We start from the raw sequence: 22,170 nt of genomic DNA, 5'->3' as shown, positions 1-22,170 counted from the left end.
TACTTGGCAGCCATGTTTCTACGGTCATGGTGAGGTCGCCACTGTCTGCTATAAAGTACCTGTACTACTTGTACTACTAAAAAAAATCGAAAATTTATCAATACTTGTACAGTGCAAAAGGTTGGTTGTTTACATATCAGACTGACGCTCAGCTCTTCAGAGAACTTCGGCTTTTTCTATCGTTTGCCAGCATTACTCTCAGCAGGCTTGGCAGCCATGTTTCTACGGTCATGTGGTTACCACTGTCTGCTCCGGAAGTGTACATGTACCTGTGTTACTATCGATGGAAAATAATTCGAAAATAATTGTATTGATATCAGTATTAGTTTAAAATAGGTCAAGTATTAATCAATTAGAATACATATACATATATTTAAAATGAAATAAAAATGTTAAAATCCTGAAAATGTCGACATTTTTTAAAACACAGTCAAAAATAAGTTGATATAAGAAAAGATGAAACTATCTTTCACAGACACAATATTTTTTATAACCCCCCTGCCCCCGCCCCCCCAAAAAATACAAACAAATAACACTTGTTTTTGGCATTTTAAGTCCATCAGGTCACAGTTTTCATGGCATCAGTAAGTCTTTTTCATCGTGTGTTGAACTTTTTTTGGTTGGCCAGCTCCTTATATCCCAAAGTCAGCCTTGAGGTATTTTCAATCAACACATTTGTGATGAATGTTCCAAACCCTTTTATGGTTTTAAAATGCACCCGTTTGTCCAGTTCTTTCCATTCATCAAACGTCTGCTAGAATCCGTATCATACAGGCAGGACAATCCCGTGGCTCTCAAAGTTATCTGGTCCAGAGTTGGTGTGATCACTCAGTGTGGGCGAAGCATCCAAACTTGGTGAGAGGATATGATCCGGAAGTTCCACAGACCGACGGACACTCTCCTCGTATGACGGAGGTGGCTGTGAAGAATGTTGGACAATAAAATATCAAAGATGAACACTTTTGTATGTCGAGATCTGAAATAAGATTCAAATTCCGAGGAATTGTCAAGTTGTCCTTACAAGGGCGCCTGGTTTCAAAATGTTATTGACGGTGTGACTACACCGGCCTTGTTGCTATGCATTCAAGGGATTCATCAATGCATTTATTGACACCGTGGTTAGATTAGCCTTGTCGTCACGAGAAAGTACGGATACGCCACGGATGGTTTGAGAACTTTAAGTGTCGTACGGGGATTCATAGTGTCATTTGTCATGGTGAGGCAGCCAGTTCTGACGATAAAGCTGCCAAAGCTTACAAGGAATCATTCCTCAAGATGACCATCATAAACGTAAATAAAACCACTTTATTACACGGTACAGTTTATTTCTTTAATTACAATACCACAGCACACTTATTATACATAAAATAAGGTATATTCTGTAGTTTTAAGGTTTAGAAAATTAGAAAGTAGAAAATTATGTTTTATGGGGACCTAGGAACGGAATATTCTCATTTCAATGGTTTCCTATGGAAAATTAATGTTTGAGATACACACTTTTCACCTTACACAGTAAAACCTTGAAATGTAGCCGCCGGCAATGAGCGTTGGGATTTGCGTATTGCACCCCGGATGCCGTCTGTCTTCAAATGAGCTCTGATTGTCATGTATACAATACTTGATCATCGGCCCTTCAAAAGCCCGAGCTTAATGCCTGTTACATAAGATTATTGAAACTGTATCTTGATTTCCCAATTTTTAACAAAAAAACTTAAAATAAAGCCTTTGTCATCTAGGAAGTGTGCCTACACGGAGTTGTATGCATCCTACCTCCGTCTCAATGGGCCCATTGAGGCCAAAGCGGTCTGCAATCATCATGTGGATCTGCCTCTGGCGATCCTTTTTTCGGACACTTTCGTAGGAGGGAAGCCTAGGCAGGGGGGCCTCCAGAGCGGGCAGACCGTAGCTGGAGGGCAAGCCGACATAGAACAGCGGACTCCCCTGCACATATCGTCACACAAAGGCCATTAAAACACAGTTTGGGGGGGGAGAGGTTATTTGGAAAGACAGACACATTACACATATTCATACGGCACACTGCAAAAACCAAGACAAAAGGCTATCAACCCAGCTAAACAGAACACAATTGATGAGGAACAAGGTAAAATTATGGCAGAGAAAGCACCGACAAGGGATCATTCCTCAAGATGGTGAAAGAAGAAGGCTACGTTCCTCATCAAGTGTTTAATGCTGATGAAACCGGTCACTCCATTCCATCAAGCCATGAACAACCATCTCAAGGGTAAATAAAACGACTTTTATTATCCAGTACAGTTTATTTCTTTAATTACAATACCATTTATTTCTTTCATCATAATAACATAGCACCATTTATTATACATAAAAGAATGTATATTTTGTGTAGTTTTAAGGCTTAGAAAAGTAGAAAATTATGTTTTATGGGGACCTGGGAACGGATTATTCTCATTTTAATGGTTTCCTATGGTAAATTAATTTTTGGGATACACACTTTTCGCTTTTCGCTTTACACACTCTGTCTGGGAACCAATTAAGTTCGTAAGCCAGGTACAGTGACACCTTATCACTGTACCAGGAAGTGGAGGGGAGGCGAGTGGTGCATTCACTTGCGCTCAGTTTGCTCAACAACTCATTTTCAGTTGTAAACCGAGGCATAAAAAAGGAAATTTTTGGTTGAAAACCGAATTACGTTCGAAAACTCAGGTTTGACTGTACATTCCCGAGGCAACGTGGGCAACGCCGAAAATAACAAACTGAACACGACATTCACAAGCTCCTTCGTCTGTTTACACAACGCCGACCAAGAATCAACGCAAGAGCTTAAATTGTACTTTTCCAAAGAATGACGTTCAGCTTTGACTGATGTACTCACACTGGCACTTATTCAAACAATACGTTGTCACACGTGACGAATGTTGTGCAAAATGTTCTCAGGTGTTCACATGTACAAACATTCGCTTACATGCGTGACGCTGGCATCTGAGAAGCGTGTTTGCTCAAAACAAGGTGAGCCCACCAGCGTCTGTCTGCTGCTGTAGAACTGAGGAGGAGCATCCTGGAAAACAACAAAACATATAAGCATGTCGGAGGGTTGAAAAGGTCAGCTAATATCATATATTTCGGTGTATAAAGGCGCACCGGAGTATAGCTTTCTATCCGAGTTACTTAGCTATCTATTAGCGGTCTATTAGCTAGCTAGCTTTCCACCTGAGTTACTTCCGGGTTGAGTGAAGGTCAAGCTAGCTATCTGTTAGCTATCTATTAGCTAACTGAATCTAGCAGAGTTACTTCCGGGTTGATTGAACGCTGGCGCGTGTGGCTGCCGCTGCTCACCCACAGAAAAACTTATCGTGTGCCTGTAAAATGATCTTGTGAGTTTTGAAAGGCACTTATAAATCAAATGTATTATTATTATTATTATTATTATTATTATTATTATTATTATTATAAGGCGCACCCTGTATTTGAACTCATTCACTGCCATTCACGAATTTATTTGGGAATTGATAATATGATGTCGAATTTGTTCGAGTTTTTTTTTCATGCTTGGGTGCCGATAAAGCGCTGGCCATGGCCTTTTTTTTCTTTTCCACAAGGGCGCTGCATTCCCCTTTTTTCATGTTAGCGCTTTGTTCCAGCTTCACCTTGACGGTCCGCCACTGGCGAAAACACTTGACAGCTGCCTGCATCTCGCAATGTGGTATTAGGCTTTTTTTTTTGGGGTGCGCCTAATACACCAGAAAATACGGTAAGTTGACTTACTACACCCAAATGACAGATTTTTGTTCCCTTTTGGCCTGATTTTCATGCCTTGTTTCATCACAGTGGGACATTAGCCGCTTTACGATACCATAAATTATCTCATCAATAAGACCACCACCCCATGAATTCCATGCCCCCTCCCATTCCCACCCCCCTTTTACATCACAACCTGTCAACGTCTCACTATATGAGGTGTTGGTATCTTGAGGAAGGCGAGGGGGGGGGGGTCTATGTGAGGAAAAGGAGATAATTGTCTTTTGTCTAAATGAGTCCCCCCTTTGTATGGGGAACAATATGGCGTCCTACTGTGTCATGGGAGTCCCTAGGCAACAAACCACACAGTGTGGCCTTTTCACCATCTCTTCATTCCCCTTTTGACTGCAATGCTTAACGAGCACACTCCACAACACGTTATGACCATGTATGTCATTTAGGTTAGCGTTTCAACAAAGTCTAATTTGTTGCCTGCCTCAATTTAGCAGGATGTTATAACTCATTCACGCCTTATAATGTGTTGTGCCTTATATTTGGAAAACTTTTAGATATCGATATACAGGTAACATCCAACTTACGACCTAGTTCCGTTCCAACCAAACGGTCGTAAATTGAAATGGTCGTAAGTCAAAATGACTTTCTGATTTCACCATCAACACGGTGTTTTCAGATGAAAAGAAGTACCCAAAATGCACTGTGTGCCGCTTTCTCGGTCAGGGGCGTTCCCTCCGTGACGTCACGTTAGGCATCGTCAACTCGAAAACAAGACTTCCTGAATATTCAGCGTGAGTCTTAAAAGGTAAAATATTAGCTATATGCTGTGGAATCTTTGTAAAATGCGCTTAGTAGAAGTCATTTGAAGTGATTTTCCAAATTATGGACACAACTTGTCCGGACGTGTCGGTTGTCCTTTAAGAAGCAAAAAAAAAAAAACGGGAGAGAGGTGAAAAAAAGCAACATTGTCCTTTTGTCTAAGCCTTTTGACTCAGCTTGTGTGAAAAAGCACAACCGTGTAAAATCAGCAACGAAAAGTCGGGGGAGGATCCCAATGGCGGGTGCGCCTTTTTCAGCGGCGCAACCTCAAAAGGAGTCCCCATTGTCTCCTTGTGTCCCCCAACACCCACAGTGGGATCTGTCCACTATTCATGCTGCATTCAACAAGCAAGGGGAAGGTATGTGACGATGAAGTCCAAGACATGGAAATGTGCCACAGAGGACTAACCAAAAGAATTGGGAAAATTATTAAATGGACCAAATAATGACAGAGGAACCTTTGACCTAACGCCAATAATCAGTTTTTGAAAAGTCCTATTTTCTTGGCGGCCATTAAACACACCGCGCAGAAGTCGTTTCCAAAGCAGCTACTACTTTGCAGTTAGTCTATTAAGACAAAATCCTGGCCAATCATAAGTATTAATGTTGTCTTACTATTCTATTTGAGTTACTTCCGGGTTGAGTGAACACTGGCATGTGTGGCTGCCGCTGCTCACCCACAGAAAAACTTATCCTATGACTGTAAAGTGACCTTGAGAGTTTTGAAAGGCGCTTATAAATGAATAATAATAATACATTTAATTTACATTTAATCAACAAATGCCTTCGTCCGTTTTTCGCTCTTCCATGAAAACAAAACGCCATTAAATATAATAATAATAATAATAATAATAATTGGATTTGCCTTTATTAGTCTCGCAGTGGAGAAATTTTAAATAATAATAATAATAATAATAATAATAATAATAATAATAATAATAATAATAATAATAATACTGTACATTTTATTTCTAAGCGGCTTTCAAAGCTCTCAAGGACACTTGACATCCACAGACAAGCATAGATCTTTACAGTTGCAGGCACAAGTTTTGCTGTGGGTGAGCAGCGGCAGCCACACGCGCTAGCGTTCAATCAACCCAGAAGTAACTCAAATAGATAAGACAGCTATGTGGTTCCTCAGTCACATTTTAAACACCACCTGTGATTTATTCAAAATGGCATTTTCTATACAGGATAGAGATGTACTCTTGACCACATTGTGGCCAACGCTTTGCTTCAATCGGAGTTTGTTATCGGTGAAAGAAACGCTCTGTTAGTTCTTTGCCGCGGTTCACGCTGTCTCCGGTAAAATTCTAACAGAACAGAGTTTCCTGTCGGTTGGGGTGAGCGATGAGTCATGTGACTCATGTCCTTCTGTCATAAGAAGATAACGGTCAAAAACTTCACACCCCAGGGACTCGGAGAAGTGAGGAAGAAGTCAAGAAGAGGAAGCAAAAAGGAATGAAAGCGTAACCCTCGTTGGCGTGTTTACATTACGCCAGCGCTATCACTGACTCTGTTTCTTTCGTTGAAACAAACGCAGAACAAAAATACAAATGTGTACAGCTATTTATTTATCGGCCAGCCAGCATCTCCATTCTCGCACAGCAATCGACCGTGTGATGGCACATTTCTACTTACGATTTCTACTTACGACCATTTTGACTTACGACCGTTTGGTCGGAACGGAACTCGGTCGTAAGTCGGATGTTACCTGTAATTATTTTTTTCTGCTGAAAGAAGAGAGCCTAAGGTTTCTTATGTTGAATCTAATGTTTATGCAGTCCTAAAACTCAATATTCTGTTGGTGGATTTCGACTTACGACCATTTTGACTTTGGTCGGAACGGAACTCGGTCGGTCGTAAGTCGGATGTTACCAGTACTTTGATTTATCTTTTGACCCCCTTCCTTGCCACCCTTTTCAATTTTGCTACTGTAGATTGCAAATGTATTTGTACTATTAAAAGCTTTCTGATTGTTGTCATATCAGCTTAAATATAAAACTTATCACACCGCTCCGCAAATTGAATGTGACACTTGCTAATTAGATCACATGGTGTGTTAGGGGGGCTTGTCTCTTAGCAATTTCAAATGGAAACAAAACATACCGACCACTTCATTAGCCCACTCAGCACAAAAGGCTTTTATTTTCCCTTTTTTTCTTCTCTTGTTGTTCCAAGAGCTTACCGTATCTGCATGTGGGCCCTGATAGGAGCACAATCTGCAGCACTGAGGATCCTTGCGGTAAATGATGGACAGGAGTACCGCAATCACAACAAAAAACACCAGGGAGGAAACTGCGTGACAAAGAAAAGGCTTCATCTCAGATAAACAAGACTCGAGTTTCTTATTTTACTCTTTCCAAAGATCAACAATACCCCCCACACCCCAAAAAAGATACTTAAAATAAAGTTGACTATTGGAATCGAATTACAGTACACTTGAAAGCCTGTTTGTCAATAAAAAAGATGCTTAAAATAACATTGACTAGTGTAATCGAATAAGCCCGTTTACGTTGCCTGGCAGTCAAGAACCGTTAGAGCTTGATAGTAAAAGGAAAATAAAGCATCGAACATTACACTATTTTATGTGGCCCATAAACCAAATATAATCTGCGCACTTCGTGTTTTTTGTGAATTGATTGCCAGACAAATGAAGAAAACATTTTCCTCGCTCAAACTAGCTTGACGAGCATTTCAACCGGTCATTTATTTTCACAAAACTTTTATTTTGACGATTCACCAAATCTTTTCCGGTTGTCCATATTTCATTTAAAATTTGATATATTGTAAAACAAATAAAAAATAACACTATCCGGTGATTATAAATGTGTATGAGAGGAACCTAGTGTTCTAACGGTTAAAAAGGGAAGTCGTCACTTTTAATTCATTCAAGAAAAATGATGTAATTTCTCGTTCTAACCGAGACTATCTAAACTAGGTCACAATGCAATAAAGAGGAAAAAAGATGATTTGAAAAGCGATTTACAAATGTACTCACAACACGCAGCGATCACGGTTACTTGATTCGATGTCATCTGATAGGAAGGGATGGTTGGATTTGTAGTTGCCGACATTTCGGCTGTGTAAACACTTGATGTTGCTTTCTGAGATGTTCCCAAAACCATCAGGTTGAACACCAAAGTTGTCATCTTCTTACATGTGTGCCTCCGTACAGGCGCGAAGCCTCGGAGACTTTCCACATGGTGTAATAATCCAACAGGCTGACAGTCCACATGCACTCTCCAAGTGGGATCCCCAAGTGTCCGGCAGTCTGTAAACGCCCCACCGCGATTATGTGTCGATGAAGGTGCTCTGACGTCACAGGGCATCGGTCAGACTTACAGACCGCTTACTGGTTGGTTAACAATGGGGGAAAAAGTACATCTGCGAACATTTTACACGTTAAACACGTGCCAATAGTTATTTCTTTGACGTTTCAGATGTAATAATGACACTGTTGTCATTCACGTTTCTTCGACATCCCAGCTCGGAGGTCTGAATGCTTGAAGTGGTTCCCCGTTACCCTAGAAACCGGGGGTGCCTCATTGTGATGATTTGTTTAACTCACACAAGAGGCCAAAGTGTGGACTTGGTGATAATGGCTATGCAATAGAAAACAATCTCAGATGCTGCATTATTATTAAGTTTTTATCCGGTTTATGCGGCGAAATAGTTAAAAAGTTGTTTTCTAGACTTTGAACGGATTAAGATTTTTATATTGAATTTAATGGAAAGTGCTGTTTCGGTTTTTGAACAAATCGGTTTTCGAACAGGTTTCTGAAACGGATTATGGTCGAAACCCGAGGTATCACTGTACTCTCTACTTGCATGGAACGAGCCAACCAACTATGGCAACTTTTTACACCTCAGTTTAGGAAATGTTGCTAGGCCCGAGCATCGAATGTTTATAACGACATACTGATTTTGTTTTAAGTTTTTAAATTCACTGCAACTGGATCAATTCTCAAGAGAACCGAACAGTCGTCGGTCACCTTTGGGAAGACACGGGCGCGCGCGGCCGACTACCGGGCGCGCGCCTCACCGACGACGCGTTCCAGGCGCTACTTCAAGTTAACTCGTCGAAGAAAAAAAATGGTGGCCAGCGAGAGAGTACAGAAGCTCCTCCGACGATACAAACTAGCGATCGCCGCCGCCATCACAATCCTCCTCATTCAAGGTCTCGTCGTGTGGAGCCTGAAAAGTCTAGAAGAGGGCGAGGCGCAGGTGAGCAACGGTCCGCTCGTTCGTTTAGCGGGATGCTACACGGATTTCCCTTATGGCTTATTTACAGCCGCTAGCCGCTAGCTTAGCTCAGCGTCACTTTGAGCTAGCCGAGAAGGGGCGAAAGAAGCATATTGATGTTACATATTGTAAAATGTCATCTTATTTCAGTCTTATACTATAATAATTCATCACACATTTTCTAATACCATATTGAAGTGCATTTAGTTAGCTTTCAAATGATGTATAGATTATTGTTCTATGACAAATAATAAGGAAATAATGGATGTTTTTATTTTCGAAATACGAGGGCATTTTCTGCCTGTAATTACACAGTTAAAACAATGAAAATCTGTGACCGAGTTCTTTATCGCAGTTTAAACTATCATAACTTTCTTAATTTTTGGCAGATCTTAATGAGTAAGGTACCATTAGAAAGCTTTTGAAATTCTCAACACAACAGAAGAGAAAACACTTTTTTGAAAAGATTCAAAATATGAATTAGGAAATATCAACGATCGAATGCAGGCAGATTTTCGTCAGAAATCAAAAATGGCTGTCACTGAACACTAGAAAAGAAAATTGCGAGCTATAGAAATATATATGCTAATGGTTCTTTTTGCTTGAAACTTGGCAGTTATGGAGAACAATCTATATTCTAGCACTTCTATGAGTTATGAAAACACAACTCACCTTTATAAACTGTAGTGTTAGCAAAAAGAGCGTAAACTTCAATCCATTTTTTCCCCGTTTTTCGTTATGAAATTTCAAGAACCAGCATGGAGAGAAACATGTGTAATACGTCATCATAAGCTGCATAGCTTGGAAAATCCCACTAAAAACGATTAATGCTCAAATTTCAGGCTGAAGAATTCAAAATTGAACCTTGCTTTCCAAAATCCCCAAATTCACATGGGTTGACCTCGAAAAGCTTTGCATAAACTTGCTTCTTTCGTAATTTAATTCCGATACGACATGCTCGTCAATTTTAAGCACACCCTAATAACACCAAGTCATCTCAAAGTGTTCTATGAAAAGCTTTCACATAAAAGGGGAAGGACTGAAAAGACCAAAAAGCTGATATGCTTTTCCTCCTCATTAATTGGAAAGCAAAGTCTGCCGAGACCGCCTTTTGAAATCGGAACTTTTTTTTTGTCACGGTGGTGTTAATTAAAAGTTGTGCAAATGCACGATAAGGAAAAGTGAAGCGTTAGCTACATGAGGATGTTCGTCTTTGGAGAGCTAAAGCATGTCACTCATTTATTCGTGTTAGAAGACAAACACGAATAAGTCCTTTTTTGTGGATACAGCATCCAACCAACGAAACAAAATGCAAACTTTAATTAAATGATGTCATTTCCACTCTTTGTTCATCTTAAGGTCATCACGCTTTATATGATGCTAGGCAGAATTGTTATTGTGTGTTTAATTATCTGCTTCATTGACAGAATTTCTCTTGGTCATGTACGATCTTTGAGGTTTGCATGCCGTTTTCCCGGCGTGTTTGGAATGCGCACCAACACGTCACCGGCGCATGGTCCCCCCCTCCCCCTGCAATCTTTGCCACAGGGGACTGGGGAGGGCTGGCTCAGCGTTCTGCAGTGATTCATTGGCCTTGTTATGTCTTTGGCTGCGCCTATCTCCCCAAATGTTTGTGCAGATTAGCTTCCACCAAAAAAAGCAAAGCAGAGAAAAGATTCAAGAGGCTAAAAATATTTCTTTGTTGCAAAGTGGAACGTGGATTTTTTTACTCATTCACTGCTATTCCCGAATGAAAATATGACATGGAACACCATTAAAAAAGAGTATATACTTCCAATAAGGGTTTTGAATGAAAAAAATGTTTTGTCAAAATATTTACACATGCTGAAAAGGTTCCATTTTGTATGTTACGGTTTCCCCCTTTCACTCACTCTCGGCGTTCCTCCACAGAAAAAAACGAGACGATCTAAACTGCCGGACAACAACAGCCTGGACCAGAGGAGAGACGCCACGCTGTTCGAAAGACACAACCCGCTTTCTGGAAGTAACAAGGGCAGATGGAAAGGCAGGCTGGAAAGGACGGGAAGCACCGCAACCGCCGCACCACGAAAAGGAAACAGTCGGAAGCAAGGAAAGCAGACGATCCGGCTCAAGAAACCCCTCGAACGGGGTCAGACGGCCACCGGATTGGACGCTGTCGCCCCACATGACCCGTCCAGCAACTTGAGTGACATGCGAGGTGGCGCCGATGGCTTGATGGCAGCACGGTTACCCGGCGCCGCCTTAGCGGGCGAGCCGGGCAGCGTGGACGGGGCCCACCAATCCTCCAATGGGGATTTAGAGCCCAAATGCGAGATCAGAGGCAAGGACGCCTGGTCCGCCCTGCACCGCGCTACCTCGCAGCAGTGTCGCCAGGACATCGCCAACATCGTGTGCACGCATCAAGCCGGGAAGCTCATGCCCTTTGCCCTTCCGCAATTCTGCCCCCACCCCGGTGAGGACAATGCAAAAACATAATCTCATATTCATATTCTACTGTCTCGTTTGCAGCACTTGGTGGGTATTACCGGTAGTGCTCTTGACTGGTTTAGGTCCTACCGAGGTTACAAAACCTGAATTGGCTGCTCTGAGTCACTCACTGCCCGTCTGTCATGTGGTGTTCCACAGGGCCCAATTTTGGGACCTTTGTTGTTCTCACTATATCTGCTCCCATTGGGTCTATCCTAAGAATACATGGAATTTCCTTCCACTGCTATGCAGACAACTGTCAGATCTATGTCTCACTGAGCAAATAAGACACTTTTTCCTCAAGGCCACTTTTATCCTTCCTGGAGGAAATCAAAAGCTGGCGTGAGATGTTCGATTGGACACTGTGGACAAAGGTTAAAACCCAGAAAGATTGTCTTTTACTGCAGGCAGGAGACGTAGCCAGTCATGACAGACGCCTGAATTCTGCAGCCCTCTGCCAAGCTATTTATTGAGAGTATATGCAAATTAAAGTGATACATTAGTAAAACATAGTTTTCTTGATTAGAATCGCACACCTCTTGAGTTCTAAGCACAAACAGCTGTAAGCAATAAAACATTGTCCTTTCCATCAACTGATAAATTTGTAACCTGGTTAATGAGCTCTTCCTATGAAGGAGTTTGAAGTTCGTGAATTACTACTGTGATAAAGGAGTCTCCCAAGTCCTAAATTCTGTCCAAGGGCCTTGGTCAGACCTCGATGAAGATGACAGTTTAACAAGCTGTGTCTGTTGACCTGAGATTGACCCCAGGTTGTCTTTTTTTTAACTCTGTCTTTAATGTCTTCCTTCATGAGGTTTATCAAGTGCGATTCAATCGCTTGGGGAGTCGGACAACATTCCGGCTAAAGTGGAGGACCCTGTCCGTGTGGTTTTCGTCTTGATGGTCCACGGCCGCTCCGTCCGACAGCTCAAACGTCTCATTAAAGCCATATACCACGCAGATCACTTCTACTACATCCACGTGGATAAGGTAAGGAGGGCGCCGTCTTATGAAAGCAGAAGGGAAATGATTCCTCTGGTCTTGTTTAGATTCCATTTTTGTCACGTTTTCTTCCGAGTGAGGCCTGTGACTGCCCCCCCCCCTTCCTCCCTGAGCTCAACCGTGTCTTTACGTTTCTACCGGCGTGATGTAGGTTACATTTATCCTACAGGTCTAACAGCATGGTTGAGGGGATTAGAATAAAGCAAAGTTATTCTTAGCAGCTGGATTTAGCCGACTCCACCACATCACATGCCGTTGGAATTCAAAAGGCCAACCTGCTGCCGGTTGAGTTCTGAAACATTGCGTTTTCTATCGATTGCGGTATGAGTATTTTCTTCGAAATTGTTCAAGGGCTTAGGTTCCGTCATTTTTTGTGACAAATCTAGTTGTGTCCCCAAAATGATTCATTTCTGTAAACTGCTTATTACACCAGAAAACCTCAACTCCATTTGCTATCTATTAGCTATCTGGCTAGATAGCTAGCTAGCTATATAGATGGCTATTTATTAGCTAGATGCCTATCTTGCTAGTTAGCTAGCTGTCTATCTAGCTATCTGTTAGCTAGCTAGCTAGCTTACTATCTTATTTGAGTTACTTCCGGGTTGAGTGAACGTTGGCGCATGTGGCTGACGCTGCTCACCCGCAGAAAACCCGATCCTCTGACTATAAAGTGACTTTGAGAGTTTTGAAAGACGCTTAGAAATGAAATGTATAATTATTATTATTATAACATGGACAAAAGGCAAATGCTGCCCCCTTGTGGAACGAGAAAAATATTGTGCGAGGTCTGACCAGCACTTTATTGGCAAGAAAAAACAAAACCCGAACAAATTTGGGAATAGCACTCTATTAGGTTTGGAAAGAAGTCACTGTGAATTCAGCAAATCTAACTCCCGAACTAATTACAATTTTTTATCCTGTGACTCATCCAGCTTTAAAAAAGTGGGAAAAAATGGTCCCCCTCTATTGCGTAATCCTTCTGGGGCAATTTCTCCCCGAGTTAAATTTCGGATAATTTACTCGACTTGTCACTTTAACAAGTAAATGTTTTCCGCTTAATTTTTTTACTAGATTTTTGACTTATTTATAGCTTTTCAGAGCGTTGTAACATTTCCTTGTCATTCAGTGTGTGTATATGTATCATTTTGCCATGGTACCACACCTCCACATGACATGTCAACATGAACCGCCTTGTCATTCTCATTTCCTGTTTTAACCTCATCCTCCGAACCCTTCCAGCGTTCGAGCTACATGCACCGAGAAGTCGTCCAAATCTCGCAGCAGTACCCCAACATCCGTGCGACCCCCTGGAGGATGGTGACCATCTGGGGCGGCGCCAGCCTGCTGAAAGCGTACTTGCGCAGTATGAAGGATCTTCTCACCTTGATGGAGTGGAAGTGGGACTTTTTCATCAACCTCAGCGGCACAGACTTCCCTACCAGGTTGGTCAAACGGGTTGATAGAAAACAATAATAATAATAATGATATTAATAATACATTTAATTCATAAGCGCCTTTCGAAACTCTCAAGGACACTTTACAGTCACAGGAAATGTCGCCCCCCTCACCTACCCCAATGGCCACCTTCTTATAGATGAGACCTTGTTTTGTGAAATTTGCTCTTTTTTTTTACGCATGGCATCATTTCTTCATCTATAAATCAACATTTCTCTTCATTATTATTTCTCATTTTGGAACACGCGATTAACAAATTCACTGCCAGACGATGTGCAAAAATGTGTCCACTCCAGTGCCAGGGTTTTTGTCATTGTCACTCAAATTGCAGGACCCACAGAATATTGCGTTTTAGGACGACATAAACATTCAATGCAGCGTAAGAAACCTTAGACTCTCTTCTTTCATCAGAAAAATGAATGAAATGAGGGCAGGTGTCCAAAATACAATATACATATATACAGTATATATTGCGCTTTAACAACAGCTTAAGATGGAAAAAAGCGCTGGTGGTTAGGGGGGGGTCATCCATGGGAATGTCCAGATGTCCAGTTTGATTTTTTTTAAATTGTTCCTTACATACATGCGTAATCATCAACACATTCCAAAGAATATAAAAAAAAAGTTTCCTCACTTAACCCCCCCCCCCATCCTTGTTTTTTTCCATTACGCAACAGGACGAATGATGAGCTGGTGGCCTTTTTGTCACACCACAAAGACAAGAACTTCCTCAAGTCCCACGGCAGGGAGAACACCAGGTGAGGCTTCTTGCTGTCAAATGCATAAAAAAAAAATTGTCCTTTTTAAACCGCATATAATAATAATAATACATTTCATTTATTAGCGCCTTTCAAAACTCGGAAAGTAACACAAGTAGATAGAACGCTAGCTCGCTAGATAACAGAAGATAGCTAATAATAATACTAATACATTGTATTTACACCTTTCAAAACTCTCAAGGACATAGCTAATAGCTAGATAGCTACATAGCTAATAAATAGATAGCTAGCTTGATAGCTAGCAAGATAGCTAGTGAGCCTATTTTATTTACTTTTATTTTGGTAGGTTTAACAGGCTTTTTATGTACAGTAATGGATTTAATTTACATTTTGAATGAGTGGTTTGCACACTGCTTTTATTTTGAAAGTGTATTTATTTCATGGATCTGTTGCTGTTGCAATATCACAACTTCTAAGATGTACAACCCAGAGCTCCTTGATACAGCTATCCATTCCACACAAAGGTAAATAAAACAACTTTATTATAAAGTACAATATACAGTACATTTATTATACACAAAATAAGGTATATTGCGCGTAGTTTTAATACTTATTTTGTTGTAAATTATGTTTTATGGGGACCTGGGAACGGATTATTCTCATTTTAATGTTTTCCTATGGGCAATTAATGTTTGGAATACACACTTTTCGCCTTACACACACTTTCTGGAACCAATTAAGTTCGTAAGCCAAGGTATCACTGTAGAATCAAACGGTGTATATAATTAAGAATAATATAATGAACAATAATGATGGGGATGATGGGGATGATGATGATGGGGAACGAAAATCACTCACAAATCGACCTTGTCTGCTTTGTGTTCAAGGTTTATTAAGAAGCAGGGCCTCGATCGCCTCTTTTACGAATGCGACAACCACATGTGGCGCCTGGGCGAGCGCAACATCCCGGAGGGCCTGGAAGTGTCAGGAGGCTCGGATTGGTTTGCGCTCACCCGCCGCTTTGTGGAGTATGTCATCCAGTCCCACGACGACTTGGTTTCGGGGCTGAAGCAGTTCTATTCCTATACTCTGCTCCCCGCTGAGGTGAGTCGGCCCGAGGTGGGCCCTGACCCTCTGATATTGCCATAATCAGTCTGTGATTCGGATATTTTTAGGCGGGCAGAGAAGGCCTTGCAGGCCCTGACGGCCCGCCATTGCTTTTGCATACCTGACAACTACTCCGGTTTTGCCGTTATGAATGCAGTTTTCATGATCCCATTACGAGTTAGGGTTCATTCATGGAAATGACAGTTTCCAATAAAAAACAATAAGTCAAAATAGTAGGGATAGAAATTTAGGGCCAGAGCTACCAGCAAATTTTAGTTTGCTGACGAAGCCTCTTGGATAAGAAGCGAAACGTCCGACACCTTCAAAGAAGTACAGATGACGGCTGAAGAAACCTTTGGCTTTTGCATGACACTATAAATTAAAAAATATATATAATAAGATAAAATAAATTTAAAAATAGTAAAATAAAATAAAACATTAAATAAAAAAGGACTAAAATAAAATTTAAAATAAAATAGTTATTTCAAATAAAATAAAATAAATACAATAAAATAAAATAAAAATTAAAACGATAAAATGAGATAAAAACTAATAAAATAAAGTAAAAACAAAACAAAAAATAAAGTAAAATAAATAAAATGTAAAATACAATTATTTAAAACAATTAAAAATAAGATGAAATAAAGTAAAATACAAAAAAAAAACAATAAAGTAATTTACCTTGGCATACAAACTATTTTTGCGGTTTGTAAAGTTTTTGCCAAGTCCGCCAACTGTTATCATAACGATTTTGTCTTTCCGCTTTCTCTCTTTTCAGTCTTTCTTCCACACGGTGCTGGCAAACAGTCACATGTGCGACAGCCTGGTGGACAACAACCTCCGCGTGACCAACTGGAATCGTAAACTGGGCTGTAAATGTCAATACAAGCACATTGTGGATTGGTGCGGCTGCTCCCCCAATGACTTCAAACCCCAAGATCTCATTCGCATCCAGGTTGAGCGAGTCAGCGCAAGTCAAAACTAGCGTTGACCTTCCCACTGATTCTCCTCTTCTTCTTTTTTTGTTTTTAAACCACAGCAATTGTCCCGACCGACATTCTTTGCACGCAAATTTGAGTCTTCCGTCAACCAGGAAGCCATTGACATCTTGGACACCCACCTGTATGGCCAGTATGCACCAGGAACGGTTGCCATTAAGGCGTACTGGGAGAACCGGTTTGAGCAGATGGATGGCGTGGGCTCGCTCACTGACGTGGCGCTCACCGCGTACTCGTCTTTGTTTCGTCTGGCCTTGAAAAGTCTTGCGACACCGCAAGGCGGAAAAGAGCCCTGCAGGCAGGTTTTCTGGTTTGTTTCGTGTCTTGGTTGTTTTTTTTTAACCATCTAGTTTACACAATTGAGTGAATGCTGCCGCGTGTGACTGCCGCTTCTGATTTATTTGCTATCTATTAGCTATCTATCTACCTAGCTATCTAGCTAGCTATTAGCTATATAGCTATCTATTAGCTAGCTAGCTTTCTATCTATTTTTCTATAGTTACTTCCGAGTTAAGTGAACGCTGGCGCGTGTGACTGCCGCTGCTGATTTATTTGCTATCTATTAGCGATCTATTTGCTATCTATTAGCTATATAGCTATCTATTAGCTAGCTAGCTGTCTATCTATTTGAGTTACTTCCGGGTTGTGTGAACGCTGGTGCATGTGGCTGCCGCTGCTGATTTATTTGTGATCTATTAGCGATATATTTGCTATCTATCTATCTATCTATCTATCTATCTATCTATCTATCTATCTATCTATCTATCTATCTATCTATCTATCTATCTATCTATCTATCTATCTATCTTGCTAACTATTAGCTAGCTAGCTTTCTATCTTTTTGAGTTACTTCCGGGTTCAGTGAACGCTGGCGCATGTGGCTGCCGCTGTTCACCCACAGAAAGAAACTTATCCTGTGACTGTAAAGTGACCTTGAGAGTTTGGAAAGGCGCTTATAAATGAAATGTGTTTTTTATGATATGACAGGTTTGAACCAATCGGCTACCCTTCGTCCGTGCACGTGTACTTCTATGACGACCGATTTCAAGGCTACTTGATACGTCAGGAGGTCCAAGCTGTGGGAGCAAAGGTCAAGGAGTCAATCGAAACGTGGGCTGTGCCCCAGTCAACGTTGGTGCTTGAGAAAAATCTCAAGGAGTTCCAAAGGCTCAAAAACATTGAGGTGAGCACACTAATTAGGGGATACATACGTATTTATAAATCGCGGTGGCGGGTCTTGGATTTTTATCGCTAGGCCTTCAGTAGTGCTATGTCTGAATAAATCCAGACTGAAAAAAGTGGTGTTATTTACAACAACTTCACTAGAGGGAATAAAAGTTCTTAATAATAGCTATCTATTAGTTATCTGTTAGCTAGCTAATCTTGCAATCTAGCTGGCGAGATAGCTATCTAGCTGGCTACTTTGCTACATATCAATTTGATATCTATTTGCTAACTTTCTATCTATTTGAGGTATTCCAGGTTGAGTGAACGCTGGCGCATGTGACAGCCGCTGCTCACCCACGGAAAAACTGATCATATGACTGTAAAGTGACCCTGAGAGTTTTGAAAGGCGCTTAGAAATGAAATTTATTATTATTATTATTATTATTATTATTATTATTATTATTATTATTTCCATTTCTTTCTTGAAAAGGGCTTGAACAGTAAATCAGCAACCAAATCCATTTGTTCTCCTCCTTCGGCCATTTTGGGTTGACAAAACCGCTATCAAATCAAGACAACATTATATTTGTTGATGCAGCTCGCTAACGATACAGTGTGCTAGCTCTGGCCAGTATGCACTTATCACAAGCGGCTTGTGACTAGCTAATCATGGTTTGCGAAAACGCTGACGTTGACCAGAGCCTTCAAGAAGGCGTTGGTACCCTTTTTTGGGGTGGCCAACTCGAAATCTGATTGGTGAATGCAACAGTTTGATTGACACATTTGATGCGCCAGGGCCTTCAGAACTGATTGTGAAGGCGTCCAGCTCGATTTCTGACCCTGAAAAGAAGCTGAAAGACCATTTGGAATTATTTCACAAGAATTCATGGACAAAATAGAATTCACATGAGTCCGTGATTCAGATATTGTTAGGCCAGCAGAGAAGGCTTTGCAGGCCTTGACGGTCCGCCATTTTAAAACCTTTGATCCTTTTCCCTAACAGATCGGCACAGAATGGGATCCAAAAGAAAGAGTATTTCGTAATTTTGGCGGGATCATCGGACCTTTGGATGAACCGCTTGCGGTTCAGAAATGGGCCCGAGGACCCAATCTGACGGCCACTGTCGTGTGGGTCGACCCGGCCCAGGTGGTGGCCACCTCCTACGACATTACAGTGGACGCCGATGCCGAATACACTCAGTACAAGCCACCGCTGCAGCGCCCCCTACGGCCTGGCGTTTGGATGGTGCGTGTGCTGAACAAGTGGCAGCGCGTGGCCCAAGTTCATTTTCTCGTGGTGCCTTTGAGCTTCAAAGATAAGGAGCCACTGCGACAAGGTGAGCCTTGTTTTGTTTTGATTTATTTTTTTATAATAATAATACATTAGGATCACTGGATCAGTTTTTCTGTGGGTGAGCAGCGGCAGCCACACGCGCCAGCGTTCACTCAACCCGGAATAACTCAAATAAATAAAAAGCTAGCTACCTGGCTATTCGATAGCTAATAAACAGCCAGCTAACTAATAAATAGTTAATAGATAGCCAGCTAACTAGCTAGCTAATAGATAGCTATCTAGCTGGATAGATAGCTAATAGATAGCCAAGTACATAGTGCCCCGTATCTCCATCAGTTTTCTCAGCAAAACATGCTATGTTAAAATGCTACATGTGGCTAATTTCTTAAAAAATAAATATTTTAGTATTAATTGCTGTCTATTGGGCTCAAATGAAATCTCGCAAAAAAAAGCCAAATCGATATATCTCTCGTGTACATTCTGGTTAACATGAAATGATGCAATCATTTGAGAAAAAATGTTTTCCTTTTGGGAAAGCCGCGAAACACGATGTTCCAGTCCAGTAAAAACTGAAGTTCAAAGAATAACCACAAGATGGCAGAATGTTATTTACAGGAGCATCTTATTATTATTCCCTATGCAGTGATACCTTGGCTTACAAACTTAATTGATTGCCAGACAGTGTGTAAGGCGAAAAGTGTGTGTCCCAAAAATTAATCTCCCATAGGAAACCATTAAAATGAGAATAATCCATTCCCAGGTCACCATAAAAACATAATTTTCTACTTTCTAATTTTCAAACCCAGACAAGGACAGTTGGCTCCACGCAGGCCCGCCAGGAAATTTGTATCTGGATCAAAGCTTGCAACAGTTGAGTTCCATTCTGAAGCTGCCGCCCGAGGAGCCCGCCATGCTGGAAGCGCAACGAAACGCCAAGTTGGTGGGCCCGCCCCTGGAAGCCTGGGTGGACCGCAGCGTGGCCAATTTCTGGGCGATCGGCGACGTGTGCGCCACAAGGACGTCATCCTGCGCCGCCTTGGTGCCGTGCTCCAAAACCACGTGGAGTTCCCTGTCCCCGGATCCAAAGTCTGAACTGGGACCGGTTAAAAGCGACGGGAGAATCAGGTAGCCACAGTGAGGAGGAGGTGAATGCTGGAAATTTGCACATTGACGACTGCGAACCAGGGAAGTTTTCTTGGTTTGCAGGATGGTACGCATTTTAAAAAAAAAAAATCCTTGCTGACAAACGGCCGCGGTTCTGAGACCAGTCGACCAACAAAACAAACATCCCCCTTTGCAAACGGCCAAGATGTGGTTTGAGCTCAACCGCCGTTCTCCTGCCCTGTTGTCGTTCTCATCTCATCAACAAAACCGTGTGGGGTGGTGTTTATATTGCTTATTTTGAAGCATTTTATTTGGGAAATGTGGAACAGGTAGGTCAAAGTGCACTATAACGCCTCGCAAAATTCAGTGGATGGCGTTGCGATGAGGGGAAAAAATGGGAAGGTTCTTGCAAGCGTTGTGGGTCACTCACGACGCAAATGTTGAATCATCTTCTTTGCAAACATAGAAGATTTATTCATGATCTGAAAATGTGGTTTTATTTCTTTTATAACCACTGTTTGTGGAAGAACTTTGTTCTCATTTCAAAGCCAATGTCGTTTTTTTTTTTTTTTTTTTGTGTGTTCTGCTTTCCACTCTAAAAAGTAACACTACAAGCCCCGTGAACAGACAGGGTAAACACTGTATGATTTTATTTTATCTTATCTAATTTTATTTTGGATTTAAAAAAAGAAGATGTAATTTTATTTTGTTGTATTTTTTATTTTACTTTATTTTAGTTTTTATTATACTTTATTTTATCTTAGTTTTTTTATGTAATTCTATTTTATATTTTATTTGTATTTGTATTTTTTATGTTACTTTATTTTATCTTAGTTCTTATTTCATTTTTTTATTTCATTTTATTGTATTTTTTTTATTTTATTTGAATTGATTTTATTTTATTTTACTTTATTGTGTGTGTGTTTAGTTTTTATTTCATTTTATTCTATTTGTTATTTTATTTTATTTGAATTGATTTTATTTTATTTTCAAAGTTATTTTATTTTCGTCCTTTCTGATTTAATCTTATGTTATATTTTATTGTGTGTTTCCTTTTTTCCTTTTTTTAATTTTACTTTATTTTATCTTATTTTCTACTTTTTTAATGTACTTTCATTTTATATTTTTATTGTATTTTTTTGTATTTTACTTTATTTTTTTGTATTGTTTTTAATGTTACTTTATTTTATCTTCGTTTATACGCCATTTTTTTCATGTTATTTTTTTATTTCATTTTATTTTATTTATTGTTTTATTTTATTTTAATTGATTGTATTTTATTTTCTATTTTACTTTATTTTTTCTTTTTTATGTAATGTTATTTTATATTTTATTTTATTGTATTTTGTATTTTATTTTAATATTTTATTTTTTATGTTATTTTTGTTTTGTGTCTATTTTTAGAATTCACAAACGCTAATTCGAAGCTGCCTTTATTTGACTGAGATGACTTTGTTTACAGAAGTTTCCCCCAAAATGTGCAATTTCTGCCATCTTTGTTTGACATTTTAACACACGTCATATCATTGTTGTTGTTTTTCAAAATGGTGTTTTTTGTTTTTTAAAGTGACCTTGTATACCTTGCACGGCGCAGTTGCTTCAGTGAAGCTGCCCCCCCCCCGCGTCTGTAAAAAAAAAAAGTGCAGATATTATTTTTATACGTTTTGCTGTTTTTTCAGAACAAGTGCGTCTTTTCAATTTTAAACTTGTATCAAAACTTGTCGTTTAGCTACATGGATTTTATTTTCTCGGATTTAATTTCTCTGGTTTTATTTTGATGGGGAGTTTGAGTATTACGTCCTTTCTGCTTTGGTACTCTGTGGAGGTCTTCTGGGTAGGCTCGTTTGTGTCCACCGTATGTCTCCAACAAATCAATAAAAAAGACACCGAATTTTTGGCCTTCATTACTCAGCCATCAAGAGTTTGTTTTGCAAGACTCGCCCACCGTCACGCTAGCTGCTTCCCTCATATGATGATGATGATAATAATAATCATCATAATAATAATCAATTTCATTTATAAGCGCCTTTCAAAGCTCTCAAGGTCACTTTACAGTCACAGG

The 22,170-nt window shown here is 40.3% G+C and overlaps 2 protein-coding genes across 2 annotated transcripts; one reads left to right on the top strand and one right to left on the bottom strand.

Annotated features, from left to right (window-relative positions):
* Positions 1–537: 537 nt before the first annotated feature.
* On the bottom strand, positions 538–8,005 carry LOC148885149 (uncharacterized). The gene is made up of 5 exons (XM_089018768.1): positions 7,550–8,005; positions 6,737–6,846; positions 2,942–3,034; positions 1,771–1,941; positions 538–919 (listed from the first exon to the last, which is right to left on the bottom strand). Exons 1-5 carry the CDS (start codon positions 7,878–7,880, stop codon positions 767–769), a joined length of 858 nt encoding a protein of 285 aa, XP_088874894.1. The 5' UTR covers positions 7,881–8,005; the 3' UTR covers positions 538–766.
* A 491-nt stretch (positions 8,006–8,496) lies between these two features.
* xylt2 (xylosyltransferase II) lies at positions 8,497–21,999 on the top strand. The gene is made up of 11 exons (XM_089018766.1): positions 8,497–8,775; positions 10,705–11,248; positions 12,077–12,252; positions 13,504–13,706; positions 14,397–14,477; positions 15,326–15,542; positions 16,324–16,500; positions 16,585–16,841; positions 17,531–17,726; positions 18,714–19,047; positions 19,811–21,999. Exons 1-11 carry the CDS (start codon positions 8,644–8,646, stop codon positions 20,131–20,133), a joined length of 2,640 nt encoding a protein of 879 aa, XP_088874892.1. The 5' UTR covers positions 8,497–8,643; the 3' UTR covers positions 20,134–21,999.
* The last annotated feature ends 171 nt before the right edge of the window (positions 22,000–22,170 follow it).

Source organism: Hippocampus bargibanti, linkage group LG17, assembly GCF_051943395.1.
Source record: "Hippocampus bargibanti isolate YZ-2025 linkage group LG17, ASM5194339v1, whole genome shotgun sequence".
Taxonomy (NCBI): Eukaryota; Metazoa; Chordata; class Actinopteri; order Syngnathiformes; family Syngnathidae; genus Hippocampus; species Hippocampus bargibanti.
The sequence above is the reverse complement of the archived record's forward strand: the minus strand, read 5'-3'. Positions and strand labels throughout refer to the sequence as shown.